The sequence below is a fragment of the Triticum urartu genome, chromosome 4A, assembly GCF_056163025.1.
Source record: "Triticum urartu cultivar PI428250 chromosome 4A, HENAU_Tu73, whole genome shotgun sequence".
In the NCBI taxonomy this organism is placed as follows: domain Eukaryota; kingdom Viridiplantae; phylum Streptophyta; class Magnoliopsida; order Poales; family Poaceae; genus Triticum; species Triticum urartu.
In genome coordinates, this window is record NC_141876.1 from 611,409,468 (window position 1) to 611,432,372 (window position 22,905).

Genomic DNA, 22,905 nt, shown 5'->3' on the forward strand with positions numbered 1-22,905 from the left:
TTGCGGGGTCTGCTAGAGATGCTCTACGGAACAATAGGATGGCGCCCCTAGCCTTGGCCACCATGTCCTAGCTTTGTGTGGGTAGGGTTGAGGGGTAGGGTCAACCCCTTGGTGCGCCGCCACAAGGGAGGGATGACATTCCAAGATGGTATCTCCACCCCTTCGTGCAATCTTGCGCGCCCCCTCTTTCCCTCTAATTCTTCAGAAAATTGTGCCCGACTGATACAACATACAAATCTGGGACGACCCATCGTGCGTGCGGCAATGCACAGGGCCTCGCTCGCGAGCATGCCCGACCCTGTCCAATGACTATGGCCCGGGGCCCACCCGTCTGGCAACCTGTGATGGACCCTCCAGCCGGGTTGCGTAGGCACGAGCCGTTCAGGAATATCGGATGGCTATGAGCCGTCCCAAGAGGCTGTCATTGCATTGCCACCTGGCAACAGATGATTGAGAGATCTTTTCCGCCCGTGAGGGCCTAGGGAGGTGGGTACTCCAACCTCCTTGTAGGAGTAATTACAAGAAGAGAAGTAAAGAGACATGGGCTGAAGATGGGGATAGAAACACTAGATTGTTTCAGTAGAATATTCTCAAAACAACAAGGAAAAATTCTGTTTTTTCAATAAAGGATGAACATGATGTGATTCATTTCAAAACAAATCAAATTGCCAACAGTTTTTTGTCAGATTCATTTTTGCCTCTTCTAACATCAACATGAGCAGGCCTACATTGCTTCTCACCAATTGACTCAATCGGATGACCCCTCTATTCCAGATAAGCATGAAATCTTGAAGATCCTCAAGGATATGAAGCTGAACTTGTTGTGTGGCCAGGTTGGCTTCAATGTTGAGTTTTATCTTGCTACTTGTGACTTGATTGCTGATGAAGTCACGACCTTGGTGGTCAACTTCTATAAACAAAAGTATTCTCCCACCTGCTGACAGCAACATTCCTCTAATCCATAAAAAGCTGGTTCTTCAAGTTCGCACTCAATATAGACCTATTATACTTTGTAGTATTATTTATAAGATCATTTCTAAGTCTTTAGCTAATAGGCTCAAACCCCATCTACCTGATTATTTTGATCCATCTCAACAGGCATTTATTGAAAGGCCGGACACCTAGTAACATTGTTATTGCTCAAGAGATTACTCACACTTTTTTCACTTAGATCTTGGAAACATCATACTTTCATGCTTAAGATTGATCTTGCTAAATCTTTTGACTATATTGAATAGAATTTCACTGTCTTGGCTCTCGCACGTAAAGGGTTGCATGGTCATTAATTTATGCATGCGTTTCGACGCCTGCTTACTGTGTCATCATTAATGGACACCTGATATAGAGATTCAAGGGCCATTAGGGTGTTTGTCAGGGCCATTCTCGTCACCCTATCAATTTGTGCTCGCAATTAATGAACTTCCTCTGGCCCTTAATGGTACCATCAGTGATAACAATCTTCAAGGTGTAATGCTTGGCCCAAATTACCCTCCTGTCCATTCTCTTCTTTTTTCAGATGATCTCCTAGTTTGTGGTCATGCAAGTATGCAAGAACCCCACACTATGGCACAAATTAGCCACCATTTTTGTGCCATTTCAGGTCAAACTCCTAACTGGTCCAAATCACCTATTTTTTAGTGCTTATGTAAATAAAGTTATGATTGCAGACATTAAAGACATTTTCCCAATTCCTTCCAAGGATGCATTTTTTCTCATTGGGCCATCCTCTAATCCTTCGGGCCAAAAACGGAGCTGCAGCTTACAACTTTGTTCCTGATAGATTCATGGCTAAACCGCCTACTTACAAAGCTAACATGATTTCTCATGCAGCTAGGCTAGAGCTCATCAGATCATTTTTCTCTTCAACTCATGTCGATTATGTGTCGATTATCTTATTCACCAAAAAAATATTGCTAATATAAGCTCACTATTATCATCTGAACTTTTTGTTGGCCAAGAATAAGAGAGAACAACTCCATCGAAAGTCTTTGCCTCAGAGCTTGGAAGGATATTTGTACATCCAAACAAGAGGGTGGGCTAGGTAGAAGAAACCTCCAAGCTATGAATGAAGGTGTAGTTCTTGTCTCTAAGTGGAGGCTTGCCAATGCTCACACTTTCTCATTTTTGTTGTGTGCTCAAATCCAAATGCTCCCCCGATACATCCATTTAGGTTGCTATTGCAAATACTCCTAAATATGCCTTCTGGTCATAAATTCTTAAAATGCTCCCCAAACTTAAAGCTCACTATTTTTTCCAAGTTAGTCAAGGGAATATATCCATCTGGAGTACTCCTTTGTGCTCAGCTTGAGCATACATTTACAAGGATCTCATTATCCAACCAGTTGTCCTCATTATTTATCGTGTCCAAGTAAACAATGGAACTATAGTTTCATTCACGCTCTTTTTAAAGAACCCATGGCTTCCATTATCACTCAGACATTCCTGGCCGGGATCTCACTCCAAATGGCAAATAGGGCTGGAACTCCATGTCTACTTACTAGTTGTATTTGCGTGATATTCATAACATACCAAGGAATCTTCCTACCAATATCTCTATTTAAAGACATTCTTACGTAGGGCTGGAAGAACAAATAGATGGTTCCAAGAGTCAAAACTTTCGGTTGGAGACTTCTTCGTAAATCTCTTGCATAGGTTTGAGGGCTGGTCATCTCACTGTTCACATTTCCAAAAATATGTTGCCGTTTTGACCAAGATGAAAATGATATGCACCTATTTTTCCTTTGACTTTACCCGAGTAGCTTGGTTTGGTCATCCTTGGTACATTAGATCTGATATTTGAAGGCAGAATCATCTCTCTTTGCATAGTGTTATTCATTCTTTACTTAATATGAATTACCCCTATGCAAGTATGCATCAATACTTACCATTTTCAATTTCATGCGGTGCATACGGAAATCTAGAAATGATTGCCTTTTTGCTAGAAAGTGCTCTTTTCCTCATCATGTGTATATTGTTGCTACTACTTTGCTTGATCAAAATATTTCTTTGGTGAACTCTTTTGATCCTAGCCAGGTTAATGTGCAACACCACATCCAAGGGTCCATGAGTGTGATGACGATTCATCAGGGGGCCGCACCCTTCGCACTGATGTACTTATCGCAAGATCAAAAGATTACTCTGATGCGGCATTCGTGTGCAAGAAAAATCCCTGGCTTATTGCATGGCATCATAGCTATCTTGCAGGACCAGAGGGACACTCAAGTGCAGATTCAAACATCGTCTCCGATCACTTAATCTCCTCTTCAGGGTGAAGCTTTGGTTCTTCTTCTTGCGGCCAAAGTGACCCATGCTTTGCAGATTAATCCCTTGGCAAAAGCGGCTACGGCCAGAAGTATTTCACCTGACTTTTGTTTTTTTAGATGAAAGGATCGAACCGAGCCCGAGTAGGGCTCGATCTTCACCCGACTTTGAATTAACAAAGCCATCAATCGGCCAGGATTACAAGAGCACACCATACAACCGAAGAAAAAAAGGAAAATGGGGATGCAACCCCAGGCAGCAGATACAAGGCACCGATGAGGCTAAAATCTACGACCAGAGAATAAAAAGAGTACAACTTGGAGACCTAACAGGGGCTAGACGGGATTGCGCCAAGGAAGGAGCTCGCCACCGACACGCCGAAGGCAAAGCGGAGATGCTCTCGCCAGAGCCAGCAAGAAAACAGGGCAACCACTCGAGCACACCCGAAGCCACAAATTGCAACTTGCACATGAGGAGCATGCCACAGACAGTAGCCATTGGAATAGAGCACTTCAAGAAGACACGGCGAGCAATGGGCAACGACGCCACCAGGAGGGCCGAGCCACACCAAGACCAGCAACACTCCTCCAACAACGCGACCAGATCGCCGTAGAGGGGACCACTATCCCCTCTCGCCCAGGCCGAGGGCGTCGACCCACCGGACAACCGGACCGCGCAGAGGAGGAAATGAAGCAGCTTGAGGAGGGCATCGATCCTCCATGGCGGGAAGTCACCGCTGGACGAAGGATCCGCCGCTAACTAGGTCACCAAAGGCTTGCCTAGGCCATCCTCCATCCCACAACCCAAAACGATGTCTTCAAGAAGGAGGTGCAGGAGCACCGTCGCCGCCCAACCAAGGTTGTGGATTTTCACCCGGAGTAGGGGAGGGAGGAGGGGAGGGATATGGACCTCAACGTCGCCTTCGGGAAGAGTAGCGGCACCCGGAGCGCCGCCGACGATGTGGCTGCCGCCGCCGACCAAGAGGTTACCCCGATCCAGGGCTCCTCACCCCACCACGATGGGGTCGTCCACCGGATCTAGCAAGACATGGCGTAGGAGAGGCCGCATCAGTAGCCAAAGGAGGCGTCTTCAGATCTGGAGAGGCCAGACACGGGGACCCGACCACCAGCCGCTCGGATCCACCGCCGGCCCGCCACCCACACAGCCGGGCAGAGGCGGCCCACCGCGCCAAGGGACGCTGCCCGCACCACCTGGAGCCGCCGCCCCAAGCCCTATCCCCCTGCCCAGCGATAGAGTGGCAGAGAACCCCGCCGCCGCCCTCATCAGCGGCCGCGTGGGGAGCCCGGCGACTGCCTCCGGCGACGGTGAGGAGGGGAGGTCCGAGAAGGGGAGTTAGCGGCGGCCGGGGGAGGGAACCCTCGAGTCGCCCTCGGGAGGGCGACGCGAGGGGAAGGGGAGGGCCAATCAAGAATTGGAATTTTTTTTATGGTTGATTTTTGTTTTTGAGAACCTATTTCAGCTGATTCTATTCCTTGGACTATTAGAACCACTCTTGTGATCTCTTCGGGTCAATAAAACATGTCCACATGCAGGTGTATCACATATCTAGGAAGATCAATGGTATTGCTCGTAATGTTGCTCATGAGGTAGTTGTATGGTTCAGCTCACAGAACACACATGCGTTGCCTTGTAATCTCTCTTCTTTCCCATCTAAATCTTCAGGACTGTGTACAACATGTTTTTTAGGGGCTGTACGCTGGTATTGGGCTGAATGAAATTGGACGCCTTCGGCTACTAATACCTGTTAAAAAAAGAAAAGAAAAAAGGCACATATTATTCCTATCCCCACGACCACGACCACGAAACCCTCCGCCGTCACTACCTACCACTTTTCCCCACACGTCTCTACTTGTCCACTCTACCCATGCGACACATCGAGATGCAGGTCTAGCTTCACGCCGGCGGCCATGGCGGAGGCAGCAAGGGGAGGGCCGACGCCTCCTCATGGTGGCATCCCGGATGAGATCCTCATCTGGGACATCCTCGTCCGCCTGCCCCCCAAATTGCTCCTCCGCTGCCGCGCCGTCTGCCGCGCCTGGCGCACAGCCACCTCCGCCCGCGACTTCCTCATCGCCAACCACGCCCGCCAGCCCACCCGCCCCCTCCTCTACGTCTGCAACCTTCCCCGCTACGCCACTACAAGGTCGGCGGCGACATAGACATCATCCCCTTCGACCACCGGGCCGCCGCCGACAAGCTCCAGCCCGTCGCGCTACTTGGCCGAGCCTCCGAATTCAAAGATCTGGTGGCCTCCTTTGACGGCCTCGTTGTCTTCGACTGGTGGCGCCGCAAGTCCTTGGGTATCTGCAACCCAGCGACCCGTCAGTATGCCCGCCTCATGGTGCCTATGGACTTCACGTTCTTGGGGATGTACCGTCACCCCCCAACCGGCGAATACAGGGTACTGATGTACCCGTGTCTGGCAGCTGGGAAGGAAGCTGGCTGCTATGTTTTATCGTTGGGCTCCATCCAACCGCCGAGAAGCATTGTCAGGCCGGGGGAAGTGCATAAAGAAGTGATATTCGGCACCAAGTCTGTGCTATTCCGTGGCGGGCTGCACTGGTACAGGGTGCAGCAGCACGAGGGCGAAAGCAACATGATAATCGTATTTGACACCACAGCCGAGACGTTCCGACAGATGCGCGTCCCGGTTGTTCGTGGTACCACCTGTGATGGGCTGTTTCAGATGGATGGCATGCTCGGCATGTCTAGCTTTAACGACAAAGCGACAAGCATTGATATCTGGGTGTTGCAGGACTATGCAAGCGAGGTCTGGACCTTCAAGTGCCATGCACATTGAACTGCCGCTTGCAGAGATTAGGGCGTCGTGTGGAAAACGCGACGACGATGACTCTTGGGAAACGGTGGTCGTGCCTGGGGATGGTGAGTTGCTTGTCCTGGTCAAATTTCCCGACTGGCTAGTTCAGGTTGACATGGATGGCAAGTTGGTCGCCACTTTCAATCACACAGGTGTTCAACCTACTCAACTGCAGCTCAAGCAAAGTCTTGTTCCGCATGACTTCTTTCCATCGCTACATGGTTATGTTGTGAACGGTTGGCCTTTCACCTGAAGTCTGATGAGTCCGCTGATGCATTTTAATGTCCTGGATGTTTGTATCCTCATGAGCTGCAGTATGTATGAATTAGGTCCACTATGAGCTGCAGTATGTATGAATTGAAGGGTTTTGTCGGCTTGTTTTGCTGTTGCCTCCAGCAAGTACTTTATTTCGTTGTACTTTCGAACCTTTATGTTACTTGTGGACCTCCGTTTGCGGTGTGGTTGTATCGTGGGTGTGGCTTCATTTGTAAAACAGGGCAAGATGTCTTTTTTGGTAAGCTTCTTTGTTGATGCATGTAAAATTCAAATCGAGAATCTTTGGTTGTTACATAGTTGCATGAAATCTATGTTTGTGCCAATACCATTTTGGAAAGAAGGGATTATTGTGTGCATCAATGCCAAAATTACCAAGTCATTTTGGTGTGTGTTTGTACTATGTGCTAACTAATCTGCCCCATGTATCTGTTTTCTTGAACCGGAGAATTGACTTCGGTTTTTTATCCTGAGCCTCTAGGTGTCGTCTTGCTACTTATTACTCGTAATCTACCTTCCTGGTGTCTCTATTTCTTGAACTCAAGAATTGACGTTCCCTTTTTATCCAGGTCTTATTTTTTTGCGAGAGATTATCTGGTGGCCTTATTAATAATGATGGTTGCAGCTTTATTTATAAAGTGGGGCAAGATAACTTTTTTGGTAAGCTTCTTTGTTGATGCATGTAAAATATAAATCAAGAATCTTTGGTTATTACATGGTTCCATGAAATTTACGTTTGTGTCAATACCCTTTTGGAAAGAAGGGATTGTTGTGCGCGTCAATGCCGAAATTACCAAGTCATTTTCCTATGTGTTTGTAATATGTGCTAACTAATCTGCCCTATGTATCTATTTTCTTGAACTGGAGAATTGACTTCGCGTTTTTATCCTGGGCCTCTAGGTGTCTTCTTGTTATTTATTACTGGTAATCTACCTTCCTGGTTTCTCTATTTCTTGAACTCAAGAGTTGGCTTTGCCGGTTTTTATCTAGGTCTTCTTTTAGTCTGAGAGATTATATGGTGGCCTTATTAATAATAAATATTTGATAATCCACATGTGTTTCCTGTTTCTTTTTTCCTCTGCCTAGCAATGTGATGTAGCAAATTGTCCTCTCTGTTGACTTGCAAGTTGCACCTAATTTGTAGAAGAGCTTGGATCTCTACTGTTTAATTAAATGATTGCGCAATCGGTAATTTGTCTTCATTAATCTATATTGGAAAGTACAGCACCAGGAATTATGTGGGCAATGCTGTTGTAGAAGCGAGTTGAAAGCTCACTCTTGTCACTTGTTACTGCGTGTATTATGATCCATCGCAGGACAACTGATCATTCCTTACCGCCGATGAATTATGTACCACTGCATAGAATTGCTCAGATATCGAATTAGTATGTGGATAATGTACTATGTACCCCTTTTGGAGTCCCCGGTAACATTTTAAACCATGGAATGCAGCATACAACTTCAACATTCAGATCCTCTCCAGGCCCTCGTGGCAAGTATCGTGCGCTGCAGGCATGCATTGTGTGGAGAGCAAAGGAGGGAAAATGTGATGGAGATGGCTGGGTGTGGATCGGGCTCGATGTTCAGATCCTCTCTGCAACAAAGGTATCAGCGATGCAACCACCACCTTTCCATATGTTGTCACTTCTCTGAATGTTAGTACTTTGTTAGTGTCAAAGACCGTCGGCACTTAAAGAAAATGCTGTAATCATGCAATTGAAAGCACTGAAATTTCCTAATTGTTATCTTCCGTGTTTGGAGCTACAACTTTAGTTTCCACTCTACTATGTATGTCCTCAAAAAGTAAAGGAGCTAATGTACAGCTTCGTAGGTAGCGGCAGTTCATATTCTACATAAGTATGCAACTGTTTGAGTAAAAGCTTAAATTTAGGAAACGTTGATGAGTCCGCTGATGCTTTTTAATGTCCTAGATGTTTGTATCCTCATGAGCTGCAGTATGTATGAACTGGATCCACTATGAGCTTCAGTATGTATCAACTTTAGGGTTTTGTCAGCTTGTTTTGCTGTTGCCCCCAGCAAGTACTTTATTTCAATGTAATTTTCGAACCTTTATGTTACCACTGGACCTCCGTTTGTGGTGTGGTTTTATTGTGGTTGTGCCTTTATTTATAAAGCAGGCCAAGATGCCTTTTTCGGTAAGCTACTTGTTGATGCATGTAGAATTCAAATCAAGAATCTTTGGTTGTTACATAGTTGCGTGAACTCTATGTTTGTGTCGATACCCTTTTGGAAAGAAGGGATTATTGTGCACGTCAATACCAAAATTACCAAGTCATTTTGGTGGTGTGTATGTAACATATGCTAACTTAGCTGCCCCATGTATCTATTTTCTTGAACTGGAGAATTGACATCAGTTTTTTATCCTGGACCTCTAGGTGTCGTCTTGCAGTCTTGCTGCTTATTACTGGTAATCTACCTTCCTTGTGTCTCTATTTCTTGAAATCAAAAATTGACTTCCCTTTTAATCCAGGTCTTCTTTTTGTGTGAGAGATTATCTGGTGGCCTTCTTAATAATCAATATTTGATTATTGAAGACACGTAGGGCAATGCTGTTGAAGAAGCAAGTTGAAAGCTCACTCTTGTCACTTGTTACTGCATGTATTATGTGTTATCTCAGGACAACTGATCATTCCTTACTACTGACGTATTATGTACTATTTCATAGAATTGCTCAGCTAATCAAATTTAGTCTATGGATAATCTACTGTATAACCCTTTTGGAGTGCACAGTTACATTTCAAACCATGAAATGCAGCATACAACTTCAACATTCAGATCCTCTCCAGGCCCTCGTGGCAAGTGTTGTACGCTGCTGGCATGCATTGTGTGGAGAGCAAAGGAAGGAAAATGTGATGGGAGATGGCTGGGTGCGGATCGGGCTCGATGTTCAGTTCCTCTCTGCAATAAAGGCATCAGCGGCGCAACCACCGCCTTTCCAAATGTTTCACTTCTCTGAATGTCACAAGTTTGTTAGTATGAAGCACCATCGGCACTTAAAGAAAATGCTGTATATCATCTAATTGCAAGCATATATTTTCATTCTCCAAGTTGAAATTTCCTAAATTTTATCTTCCGTGTTTGGAGGACGCACCCATTGATGTGCTTCGAGACCTTCCAGAGGTACAACTGTGATGTATCCTTTTGCTGCAGGGCTTACTGTGGACAATTTTTTCAAAGTTGCCTCTGGATGCAGCTGTAAGAACCAGTGCTGTATCATGGGAATGGAGGTACTTGTGGACAGATTGTCCTCAACTGAGTTTCGATGGAGATGCACTGTGTGGCAACAACAATTATGGTTGTGCATCTCCATAATAGGGTCTCCTGCGCATAGTTAATAGGGTCCTCTCCTCACACAGTGTGGGGGTAAGCTGGTTGAAGAGCTTGCAATCAAAATCGAGTTGAACTGGATGTTGGTTGAACATCTTGATAACTGGGTTCGTTTTGCTGTATCATCGCAGGCAAAGGCACTTGTTTTGGATTTAGCAGCAGAAGACCGCAAATCTCCTAGCCGTGATGATCGGTACAGATTCCCATTTGAGCTTTTAGACAAGGACATATAGGCTGTCTACAGAAAATTCATCTTAGTTTTGTGGATTTCCAGCCACCAATGCAGTTGAGTGGTTTACCTAAACTACGGAAGCTTGACCTGAACTTAGTGAACGTCAATGGGAAGGATATTACACGTATGTTCTCAAACTGCTCTAGCCTAGAGTGGCTGAGTATTGTTAGTTGTCATCTCAATGGTGAACTGAAGGTTAACTGCTCACGGCAACACCTGCTATACTTAAAAACTGCTTCGTGCAATCTAACAAGTATAGAATTCCATGCCGTGAACCTTGCGACTTTCAAATACAGAGTTGCGGTGCCTATTGACCTCGATAAATCATCGGAACTGGAATGTGCATACATATGGTATTTTGAAGATAGTCTTGAGCATGATATTACTGCACTTGTTAAAGTGTTTACAAATGTGCAGCATCTGATCCTCAATACGGCTTGTGAACCACCAAAGGTTTTCTCTTAGACCATCCTTTAAGTCAATTATCCTATAATATCACATTACCATGCCATTGTTTATCTATTTTTCAGATTGCCTGTTTGATGCATTACCCATGCAAGTTTTCTCGGATGACATATTACAACTGAGGTTGGTCTATGTCAACGAATTTGATAGCTTGTCTTTGATCTCTTTTCTGATATCTGTACCTTTTATTGAGAAGCTAGAGCTGCACATAAGTACTCGTATTTTGGCTAATATTCCATACAATTCTTAACAATTCTTATTAGTATATTAATACATTTTAGCTTCTCTCGAGGCACTGCACACCTCCTTTTGGAACCATGCCAAATGTAATGCTTAAAGTTAGAACTGAGAAGCATATTTGTCCGAGTATAACTATAAACCAGGATAAGCCGACTGTTGGATAGACTTGTGTTTTTTCCACCCTGTTTTCCCTTAAGCTACTGGTTTTTATTCAGTCCAAATATTTCACAAAATAAATGAAAAATTGATAAAACTCTGTCAGTAACTTCGTCACGTACTCAGATTATGGATTAGTCACAAACCTTCTCACTTCATTTTAGGTCAAAATTGTAGTTTTGTAACATCGATGATGCGCACTTGGTACAAGAACCTGAACCTATCAGGAAGTTTCCGGAGCATCCGTTCAACAACATAAAGAGCCTGCATATTACAGGGTTTGAAGCATGCATGGGAGAAGTTGAGTTCCTTTTGCATATGGTTGAAAATGCCCCTGCATTAGAGGTTTTGAGTATAGATCACTCATATCAATATCCACCGGAAGGCTTAAAAAAGACACAAAATTGGATGTTGACTTGGTCCACACAACTGCTAGAAGGCATCTTGAAGGAAAGATTTTACCCAAGTGCAACTTGATATTACTTCAAGGGATCTGTTGATGTAGGGATGTATAGCCAGCGATGGAAATCGGATGTGATATAAGGATTACCGCTATGTACACTAGCGCTTCGTGACTAGTTTTGCATGTTATATATTGATTGAAATATTTGAGAATACTTGCATTTGCATAATTAAGAGCGATGCTTCACGCAATCACGCATGACAAACCCATAAGATCTTTGAACAATGCAAAATATGCAGCGCTGCTTGCCTATGTAGGAAGTTGGAAGCATTGTCACCATCCATTGTTGGTTTGTACAAAAATCGGACTGGCTTTAGTCGTACGTGAAGTGATTTCGTTTGCATAAATCTGCCATCGGCCCTTTCTTACAGTACTACTACTTCTATTTCAACTTGTAGAGCTTTCGTTTCTAGCTTTGCGGTGATCCATTGCAGTCCCTGCATGTGCCCCCTTTGCTTCATCTGAGTGTTCTCACACTACCGGAGTCATGGGTGTCGATGCAGTACCACTCCTTGACGGAGTGGAGGACCGACGAGCTTCTCGACTTTCATGTTGTTCAGATCTGCACAAGCCTTGTTCTTTGTCTATTCATGGCGAGGATGCTGTGCACCACTCGAATGAGCATAGTGAGCACCAATATGTCGTCGCGATCACTCACCACGCATGGCCCTCCTACGAGGAAATTGCTGAAAACCATCACATGTGGCTGGGGTATTCCTACCTCTTTTGCCAAAAATAACACAAGACCACCGCTTCTTCGGCAACTGAATAACAGATTGCACTAAAAAAGCTGCGAACCACGACTAGCAGCAAACCTGACAGGTTGGGCCTACTTGCGGGGCCATGGGTGTGGATGAGCTGAGACGGATGCTTGCGGCGTTTGCAAACAGGTTCGGGCCGACGCACACACCGACCCACTCCCACTCATTCCGCCCCCACGGCAAATCTCGCCATGGCCGCCACCGGAGCTCTCTGCTCCTCACCGTCGTGGATGCCTTCCCTCCTGGCCGCCTCCGAGTTGGGCGTGCCACCGGCAGAAATGCGAGGGGAGCCGAAGGACCCCGGGGGGGCCCAATGAGCCTGACCTCAGGGACGGTTCACGGAGCCTCACCCTCTCCCGCCCCGACGCGCTGGCATTGTTCCACCACCGACGGCGCTCCACAGGGGGAGCGGTTGGGAGCTCCGGTCGAGGACTCGCGCACGAGCTCCCTTGCGGTTGTCCCTAGTGTCGTCGTCGGGCATGGTTCGTGGCCGACGCTAGCCTGAGCTCGCCGTCGAGAGCGTGTGCGGGTACGGGATTGGTGTGTGTGTGTGTGTGTGTGTGTGTGTGTGTGTGTGTGTGTGTGTGCATGTGGGGCTTGCGCAGGTGCGAGTACAGGAGCAAGGGGAGCGGGCTCCCATGGCCATCGACGACGGCCACGGGCGGGAGCTCGGCTCCGACCAAATCACCGGTACGGCCACAGGCGGGAGCTCGGCTCCGACCAAATCGATGGCTACGGCCTAGGACACGGCTGCCCCGCACCCCGTGCTTCGACTGGCCCTCTTCCTGCCCTGACGCGCGACGCCGCCGCCTGCTGCACAATAGGTGGGCCACGACCACGCCCTCCTCTGGCTAACGTCCGTCTCCTCGCCCCCAGGTGGGCCTGACGGGTCAGTTTTGCTGTTAGAGGCAGCTCAATTTCGAATCGGTGCAATCTGTTATTCACTTGCCGAAGAAGCGCTGGTCTTCAGTTATTTTTGGCAAAGTATCATAGCCACAAATGTGGTGGTTTTGTGCGTAACCAGTGCCCACTCCATGGAGTTGGTGGGCGTAAGAGTGGCATGGGGTTTTACAAAAGTTTCAGTCAGCAACATAACTTTACACGGATTGAGACTTCGGTCATCAAAATTGTAGGTTATGAACAAATGGTCTCGTAACAAATCATAGACATGCCGGTATGTCACTGGTTTTACTTCTCTTCTCCAGAGTTGCAGTAACAATTAACTGCGAATGGATAATCTACAGCTAAACTGGTTGCACTGTAATTAATACAAAATCTGCCCATGGAAATGTAGGACCTGTAAGCTAACCTAGGTACAATGTAGTGCCTATAGATTTATCTTAAACAGTTTGTTTAATTCACATCTAGATGTTTTTTAAGGATGTCACATCTAATCTTCCATAAGTATATAATGCAGCAACAAGAAACAAAAAAAATTAGGACAAAAAAATAGATCACAAACAGAATGGACATCAAACTTAGATGTGACATAACTATGTCACATCTAGATGTGTCCTAGACAGACCCTATCTTAAAATCAAGCTCAAACAGGTCGAAACAAATAATAAAGAAAAGAACTATCAGGACATTCGATCTCATCATTAACCTAAGATAGCATAGTATGCAAGAAGACAAGGGATCTCGTTGGACGGGAGCTCAACGGTACGACTTCTGGAAGCGGGCACGGGCGCCGCGGCCGCCGAACTTCTTGGGCTCACAACGGCGCGGGTCGGCGACGAGCAGCATGCGGTCATAGCGGCCCAGGATCTCCTTGACCTCCTTCTTGGCTGCCTCATCGACGTACTTCTGGTTGTAGGCGACGAGCGCCTTGGCGATGGCCTGGCGGATCGAGTAGACCTGGCTCACCTTGCCGCCGCCACGCACGCGGATCCTCATGTCGATGCCCTTGAAGCGGGACTTCCCGGCGAGCAGGATCGGCTCCAGGGCCTTGAGGCGGAGCATCTCTGGGCGGACGAGCTCGATCGGCGCGCCGCTGACCTTGATGAGGCCGCGGCCGGGCTTGCAGTGGGCCACGGCCACGGCGGTCTTCTTCCTGCCGAAGCACTGGACGTTGCCCGGCGTCGGGCGTGCGAGGACGGCGGCTGTCATGGTTGCTAGGGTTTTTGGTGACGGCGTGAGAGAGATGGCGATTATTTATGGATAGCGTGGAGGCGTTAGGGGTTAGCATTTCAATGGGACCAGGCTGAAGTGGTGTGGACCGAGACGAATCAGTTGGACATTACATGGACCGAGACAAATCAAAATACTGCACGAATCAAAACATTGTATAGTTCAACACGGGAAAAATGTTACTTATATATATGTCGAGTGTCTCTAGCACCTGCATGCAACGAGGCCTTGTCTCTAGCACTGGACCTGAACCTCGCCGAGGTATATGTTGCTACGGATTGTGCACAGGTGGTACTCAACACTGAAGCTAATGCATCTTGTCGCTGCGCTATAATCCTTCAGGAGATAAATCACCGCAGAACTTTGTTCCGATCACTCAAGTTTGTACATGAGAATATGAACCATAATGTAGAATCTCATGCAATCGCACGAGCAGCTTCCTCGCTTTCTTTCGGGCACCATGTGTGACTAGATAGTCTGTCCGATATCATATGTATCCCTATGAACCTCAATCTTTAATGAAGGATACAGTTGCTAAAAAAAATGCCGAGTGTCGGGCTGTTTGCGGAGTATATATATTTTATCAGACACTCGGCAAAAAAAATGACAGCTGACAAGTGTTACATTTGGCAAACAAAAAACACTTGGCCAAGCAGGTGCTTCGGCAAATGTTTTTTATAAGACACTTGGCAAACAATGAAAAAGCAATAAAATGCATATGTTAAATTAGATTTTCAGGAGGGAACTTTTGAATATTAAGATTATTTGTTTTGAAGGGATCAATAAGTACATATAACTATCTAAATATGTTTTTCTTGAATTTATATCTTACTTTTTTATATACATGTAGTTCAAAATGAATATTGTTCGATAAACATCTCGAAAAGCAATTCATGTCTTAAATTTGACAACCCCGTTTCAAAAAAAGGCCAAAAATTGAGATTAGTAACACAATGTAATATGTTCCTTCTAGAAAAAGTTAGGAATGTTTTAGATAAAATTTATTGCTATATTTAAGCAATAAAGTGCATTTCTAGGCATTTAAGGGTACATGAACAGGTTGGTAAAATAGGTTTGAAATCACATATTTATGTTAATGACTCTATGTTTAGGCCTGTCCAGTAAAATAATAGGAATTATGAACATACGGGGGCCAACACTTGACCCTGAACTTGGAGGTTATTTGTTTTTAGATTCTAGAAAATGCAAACGAAGTCTTAAAAACATGCAACCTAGAATGGTGACATTATATTATTCCTACATATCGTGGTAAAAAAAACCAGGAGGTTTTGCAAAAGCAACGTCGTATGTTGCTTAGAAACAAAACCATCACTGTTGAAAATCATGGTTTTGAGAAGGAATGGTCGGGTTTCAAGGCGGAATGGGACACCCTAGAGTTCGTAGACTACTCTCTCGTAAAAGGATCTAGAGCTCCGACACCGCCGACACCGGCCTTCTTCCAATCTTCAATCTCATCTTGAATTTCATCTCTAAGATGCAGTGGTGATCTCTGTCTCGACCTGTTATTGAAGACTCGTGCATTGTGTTGCTTCCAGAGTGCCCACGCAATGAGAATAACGATTGAGTCCACGCTTCTCTTGGTCCTCCCAGTGAATCTTCTCCTTTGGTCTAGCCACCAATGTAAGAACGTGGCGTTTGTGTCTGGCATGTGTATGGTGATGTTCCATGAGCTGAAACAGGAGTGCCACACCTCGCGAGCGTAGACACACTGTGCGAGTATATGATCTGCAGTGTCCTCCTCCTGAAGGCAAGTGTAGCAAGGGGATGGGGCATCTTGAAGGCCATGTGGGGCGCGGCGGTCGGAAGTCTACAGCCGGTACTGACAGACCAACCACATGAAGATCTTGCACTTGAGTGGTGCCGAGCTTCGCCAAATGCAGCCGGCCGTCTGGGAACAGGTGTAGCCTATGCATAGTCTCTTGTAAGTGGAGCTGGTTGTGTATTTGCATAATGCATCGCAGGGCCACTCGAAACGATCTGGCACGTCCAAGTTCCTCTCCACCGTGCTAATGGCCTGGGACAGCATGTATACTTGCATGTGCCCCAAGAACGAGAGCTCTCCATGGATATCGTTCGCCCAGGCGTTGTCGAGGACCACTTCAAGCACCGTTCTCCTGTTTATATCTCTTGTGCTGACTAGCTGATGAGCAGCGGGGCAATGTCTTTCGCCGCAACTCAGTGGATCCAACGATCCTTCCAGAAGAGTACTTTCGATCCCTCTCCAACAGTGATCTTCACCAGGCTGTCAAAGACTGCGCGCGCATGCTCATCAACCATCAGATGAAGGCCTTGCCATGGTCTGTTCGGGTCCGTTCTCCTTAGCCATTCCCAATGCACACGAAGTGCTAGTGCTTGCACCGCCAAATTCTTCACTCCCAGACCACCAAACCATCACCTAGAATTGTCGCATTGCAAAGCCTTGATGATTACATGGTATTGTATTGAGTACGAACAAAAGAGAAAAGGTGAAGCAGAGTGGAGGAGGTATCCGACTTGTTGCGTAGGGGAAATGAACAAGAAAAGTATGTGTAATCATCAAGTATAACTAAGTAATATTGATAGCCAGAGAAGCTTACAACGGGGCTTGTCCGTAAATCACAATGAATGAGCTCAAAAGGAGCATAGGTACGAATGCTAGAAGAAGAAAAAGGAAGACGTGGCTGGCGTCCTAATTGGCACGCAGTACATGGCTTGTGGGTTGGTTTATTACATGAAGGAAGGAAGTCATGGGCAGATAATGCAGACATGGTGTGAGGACTTGGGTGGCCGAGCCGACGATGCCACACATCGGCGGTGGAGACGGTAGCAGAGAGAGCGTTGCACCAAGTCTTGTTATTCCCGAAGAATGGATAGAGATCGCTGGAGCTACCGGAGATCATGATTACCCTCCTGGTTCGAAGATCCTTCACAAGAAAGCCAAACGGATAAAATTCAATAGAGCAGGAGTTATCTTTGGTGAATTGACGGCCGGAAATAAGACTCGTGACCACATTAGGAGAAAAGTGAACATCACATAGGTGAAAGTTGTGTGGAGGGAGAGTGGTAGAACCGGTGGCATGAATGGGTAAGTGGGTGCCATTGCCAACAACAATGCTAGACAAAGGATGCTTTAAAGAAGAATTCGAGAAGGTGAGGTTACCAGGGTTGTCGGTGACGTGGGAGGCAGCTCCGCTGTCGAGGTACCACTCGGATGGGGCGGAGCCAATGTTGGGGTAACCGGGAGTGCTGTAGGCGGCCTGGAGCATGGCGAGGTGATCCCACGATAGCGGTTGCGGAGGAGGAGGCGCGTGGAAGCCGGAGAGCTGCATCGGGTATGCCTGAGCATGGGATCCGGGCCGCAGACCGAGCATGCCGGTAGAGTTCGGGGGAACCCAACCAGGCCGCGCGGTGGGCAGGGCCATGCCGTAGGGAGCGAAAAACCCCATGTAAGGGTTGTACGCCGCGGGAGGAGGGTTGTACACCGCGGGAGGAGGGTTGCCGCGGCCACCTAGGTCGCCACGACCACGTCCTCGACCACGGCCGCTGCGGTCACCATCCTGGCGGTTGCCAGATCCGCGACCCTGCGGGAAACCAGGCGCGCGATCGTTGCCGCGGTCGACGCGGTCACCCTGGCGAGGGTCGGAGGAGATGCCGGAGGTGGAGTGGGCGATGTTCCCAGTGATGGCGAGGATGGGGACGGGCTCGTCGGCCACGCGCTGAGCGAGGTTCTCCTCGGCAAGCTTCAGGCGTGAGAAGACCGTTTCGAACAGGGGGAGAGGCACTGTGTCCCCCAGGACGACGCGGATAGTGTCGAGCCGTTTGTCGATGCCGTGGAGAAACTGGGTGGTGAGGTCGACCTCGGTGACGGCGTGTTCGATGTCGGCCAAGCCAGCAGTGAGAAGTTTCATGCGGCGAGCGTATTCGGCAACAGAGAGATCACCTTATTTAGGTTGCGGTATTAGCGATTCAGCATCATATACCGAGCCGCGCGATTCGCCAAGAAGTAGTCACGGATGCGATGCCACAGATCGTAAGTGGTGGTGGCGCCGACGACGTGATCGACGAGGTTGTCCGCAAGGGTGGAGTAGATCCATAGAACGAGGTGGGCGTCGAGCTCGCACTGGAGGGCAGTGGCATTGGGAGGGAGGGGGTGTTCGATGAACTGGGCGACGCCGTAACGGATCAGAACGAGGAAGAAGAATGACTTCCACTTGTGGTAGTTGTGTTCGTCGGGGTTGAGGAGGAACTTGATGTGGTTTTGGATACTGTAGCGGAAAATTGGGTGCTAGGAAGGTGCAGCGGCGAAGGACAGCGGGGGCACCGGAGAGGAGAAAACAGGAGCGAATTGAGATCCAGTAGAGGGGGAGGAGCCATTGTGGGACGTGGGGGAGGTGCCAAAGACGAAGGGGGAGTGGGTGCTGGCGGCGGCGGTGGTGCCGGCGTTGGTGGACGGCGAGGAGAAGACGCCTGGCGAAGTGGCCAAGCTTGTGGCCGGGGAGCTGGAGTTCTCGGCCATGGGGTTCTGTAGTCTGATACTAAGTTGAATGATAGAATTCTCTCTCTGTATTGATTCCATCACTCTGATTACAATTTATACAGGGAAGAGCCGTTACAACAAATCCTACAAAGGTGGCACGCACGTCAGGACGTGGCTCGGATCCTAAATACATGGTGTACAAGTACATGCAATACATCACATGTTAACAAAAACAAAGGAAAAGCAGCCCATTTAAGAAAAGCCTCGTACAAACACTCGCACGAACGAAGAGGAAAATCAATCGATCGGGGCAGGCCTATACGTAGGATGCTGACGTCGACGAAGTCTAAGCCGAATGAGTCCTAGTGAATTATTTCAAGCCGTCGGGGATCGGGGCAGACCCATTGAATTATTTCAAGAAATTATTGGTGCCATAGATTGTTCAAACACAATAATGTAGTACTCGAGTTCCGAAAGCAACTGACATGACGTATCTGCACTTGGAAAACGTTCTAGCAGTCTTCTTTTTTCCAAGTGACCAGAAGAAAAACGAGAGAACCTGCAGTCTTGTACTACTAGCTAGCTAGTGGAGTCGTGTTCGCTTACCTTGGCGATGGCGGCAATGGGCGTACTCATCAGCATCCTGCTCCTCCTACTCACACCACCGTCGCTGGTGGCCGCCAACGACTTCTGCGACAACGTCAAGGCCGTCGGAGCCATCCTCTCCAAGAACGCCTCCGCCTCCCCGGTACACTTCGCCAGCGCCACCTTCGGGCAAGCCCCCGACGTGGTCTCCGCGCTCGCGCTCTGCGGCGGCGACATCCTCGACGGCTCCGCCTGCGCCGGCTGCATCACCAGCTGGTTCGACAAGCAGGCGGTCAACCTGACGCAGTGCGCCAGGGTCGGCTCCAACTACCGGGACTGCATCATCGCCTACGGCGGCGCCGCCGCCAAGATCCTCGCGGCGCCCTCCAACGCCACGGGAGGGTCCGGCGACAACACGCCGCCCTTCGAGGACTGGAGCGTCAGAAACGTCTCGGTCTCGGGCGGCGCCGGCGCCGTCCCCCTCGTCGTCGGCCTCACCCGCGAGCTGCTGGCGGCGACTGCGGAGATGGCGGCAGTCACGACTCCGAGCCGGTATGCCACCGGTGTCATGGACATGGCGAGCGTGGCGACGTACCCGAGGGTGTACTCGCAGGCGCGGTGCACGCCGGACCTGCCCGCCGATGAGTGCTCGGCGTGCCTGCGCCGTCTCCTCGGCATGGTCAACTCCACCATGTCCCTGCGCATGGGTGGGCAGATAGGTGTCACCCGCTGTTATTTCAGGTACGACGCGTTTCAGTTCTACTCTGGCCAACCACTGCTCAGTCTGCCGGCGCCGGCGCCGGCGGCACCTCCGAACAAAAGCAGGAGTAAGTCTTCCGAGTAGCAAATAAATAATATTCCCTCCGTTTCATAATATAAGAATATTTTTGACACTACACTAGTGTAAAAAAACATTCTTATATTATGTAAGAGAGGGAGTAAAATACAGTGACTAAGCAGAGCCGCTTTCGTCGCTAAAGTAATTAACATTATTGTTTACATTGTTGATATCAATCAGGGAGCATGTTATGGGTAATTCCCGTAGTTGTAGTTCCTCTAGCTGCAGCTGCATTCCTCCTCTTCATCTGTTACTATCGTCGGAGAAAAGGTACTTACGCTAATTATTATTTTTGTTAGTGAAATGATGATTAATTAGTACTCGGATTAAGATAATGTTACCGAGTATGTTATTTAATGCTAATGATGTTGCTCAAGCTAGGATCAAGATATGCAAGGAGGAAAATGCAAGAGAAAAACTCGGAGTTCTCTTTCTTTGACTTTGCAGAGCTAGTGGTGGCTACAAGTAATTTCTCAGAGGAAAACAAACTTGGAGAAGGTGGCTTTGGCCCAGTCTACAAGGTAAATTAATTACTAGGATTTTCATCTTCGACTCTGGCTTATTAAGAAGCCTAAGGCTGGTCATAATAATGGTATCTTATCCGGTATCATGTATTATGAACTAGCAAACACGCTGTTGTGACACAATTAAAGAAGAGAAAGAGTTAAAGTAACATAGGTATATATCATATTATAGTAAATATTGTGTTACTATATGTCAAGCATGTCAACAAATAAGATTATCTATAATACTTTGCATTATGAAGATAGTATCATACGCCAGTATCATATGCATGATATTAGTATATAATACTTCCCAGCTTAATATACAATTTTTTAGGAAAACAAGTCTATACATTGAAAATACTCCAGTTTCCAATGAAATTATTTTTGCTACATATACTATATACTTCATTAGTCAAATTTAAGGTCAAATTATGACCCAAAATCCGAGAGGGGCAAGCAAACCCGGTCGGAGGTAGTAAACTTCTAAACGGGAGAGGACGATTTATTACCGCATACGTACACTGGGAAAGCCTTTTTTTTAATAGACCATTCTTGACAGGGCCAGCTTCCAGATGGGTTGGAGATAGCGGTCAAGAGACTTGCTTCACTTTCACGACAGGGATTCATAGAGTTCCAAAATGAGCTCCAGCTCATAGCCAAGCTCCAGCACATAAATTTGGTTAGGCTCTTGGGGTGCTGCTCTCAAGAGGAGGAGAAAATATTGGTCTATGAATACTTGCCCAACAAAAGCCTGGATCACTTCATCTTTGGTATGCATTTACATTTCTTAAGTTCCTTTAATAATTATTGCTTCGATGCTCGATAAGAATTGCTAAATTACATCCCAATACAACTTATTTTCATTTGTCTAGGTGTCTTTATCCTATCCTAGCCTGTTATACTAATATCTAATTGTTGCATCTGTAGATGAGAATAAAAGGCCTTTACTGGATTGGCCAAAACTTGTAGCAATAATTGAGGGAATAGCACATGGACTTCTTTACCTGCATAAGCACTCCCGGTTGCTTGTTATACATCGAGACCTTAAACCGAGCAATATTCTCCTGGACAGTGAAATGAATCCAAAAATTTCAGATTTCGGTCTAGCAAAAATATTCAGCTCAAATGACACTGAAGCAAACACTACAAGAAGAGTGATTGGCACATAGTAAGTTCCTCACATAAAAAGAATCCAATTGCAATTATACATATTACAATTCAACTAGAATAAAAGTAGTCTTGACATGTATCATATACCATTTTAGTGGCTACATGGCCCCTGAGTATGCTTCGAAGGGCATCTTCTCTATTAAATCCGATGTCTTCAGCTTTGGTGTAATCATTTTGGAGATCCTTAGCGGAAAACGGAATTCTGGTCAGCAAGAATGTGGAGAATTCATCAATCTGCTTGGACATGTGAGCTTATACACAAACTTGAGCTTGTAAAATTGTACTTTTCATTTCCTACACAACCTAATTTGTGTAATGGAATTGCAAACAGGCATGGCAATTATGGGAAGATGGAAAGTGGTTTGATCTCGTTGATTCATCATTTGTTCCCCATAGTCACTCGGCAAAGATGATGCGATGCATTAACATAGCATTGTTGTGTGTACAAGAGAATGCAACCGATCGACCAACCATGGGAGATGTTGTTTCAATGCTAAGCAGTGAGACTATGATCTTGGATGAGCCTAAGCAACCAGCATATATCAATGTAAGAGTTGGAAATGAAGATGCGTCGACTGCTCCCGAGTCAGATAGTATTAAGGATATGACAATATCTGTCACAACTCCAAGATAGTTTTTTTTCCTCGTGTTATGTTTTTAGTGTCATGTTGTAGTATTCAAATAACATAAGTTTAATTTGTACAATGCGTTAGTTTAAGTGATGTTTCAAATGTGAGACTGTGTACCCTAAAGAGTATAAAGAGGGTTTCCAAACTAGGAGGAGTACATAATTAGATGTTTTTCCATACCTTCGCCGCCAGCAGACCCGTTCGTGCTCCGACTGTTCCTCCGCTTCTTCGAGCGGCAGTCTTGGCGGTTTCTTCCGTTCACCCCTAGCGCCCGCGCCCGGTCCATAATCCTCGGCAACCTCTTCTACCTCGCCTTGCATCGGTTCGGGTCGACGCTTCGTCAACCGACATATGACTTGCTTCTAAACTGCGTGAGCCTCCTTCGTCCCCTGAGTAAATGGAGGCAAAAATAGGGCAACTCACATCAACGACCGTGAAATTCTGAGGTAAAAATAGAATTCACTCTACAAAGTAAATATGGACAAATCAATCATCAAATTCCCCAAAACTATGCTAACCCATTCACCAAGAT

General features: G+C 46.9%; 1 protein-coding gene and 3 pseudogenes across 1 annotated transcript; 3 read left to right on the forward strand and 1 right to left on the reverse strand.

Annotated features, from left to right (window-relative positions):
• The first annotated feature begins 4,913 nt into the window (after positions 1 to 4,913).
• LOC147977329 (putative F-box protein At1g32420) lies at positions 4,914 to 6,667 on the forward strand (annotated as a pseudogene).
• A 2,471-nt stretch (positions 6,668 to 9,138) lies between these two features.
• Positions 9,139 to 11,314, forward strand: LOC147977330 (F-box/FBD/LRR-repeat protein At1g13570-like; annotated as a pseudogene).
• A 2,158-nt stretch (positions 11,315 to 13,472) lies between these two features.
• On the reverse strand, positions 13,473 to 14,149 carry LOC147977331 (small ribosomal subunit protein uS9 pseudogene; annotated as a pseudogene).
• Positions 14,150 to 19,064: 4,915 nt separating this feature from the next.
• On the forward strand, positions 19,065 to 22,521 carry LOC125542424 (cysteine-rich receptor-like protein kinase 10). Its single transcript, XM_087519283.1, has 7 exons — positions 19,065 to 20,057; positions 20,249 to 20,338; positions 20,450 to 20,589; positions 21,134 to 21,344; positions 21,502 to 21,742; positions 21,840 to 21,990; positions 22,076 to 22,521. The coding sequence occupies exons 1-7, from the start codon at positions 19,259 to 19,261 to the stop codon at positions 22,376 to 22,378; spliced, it is 1,935 nt and encodes a 644-aa protein (XP_087375409.1). The 5' UTR covers positions 19,065 to 19,258; the 3' UTR covers positions 22,379 to 22,521.
• Positions 22,522 to 22,905: the final 384 nt, after the last annotated feature.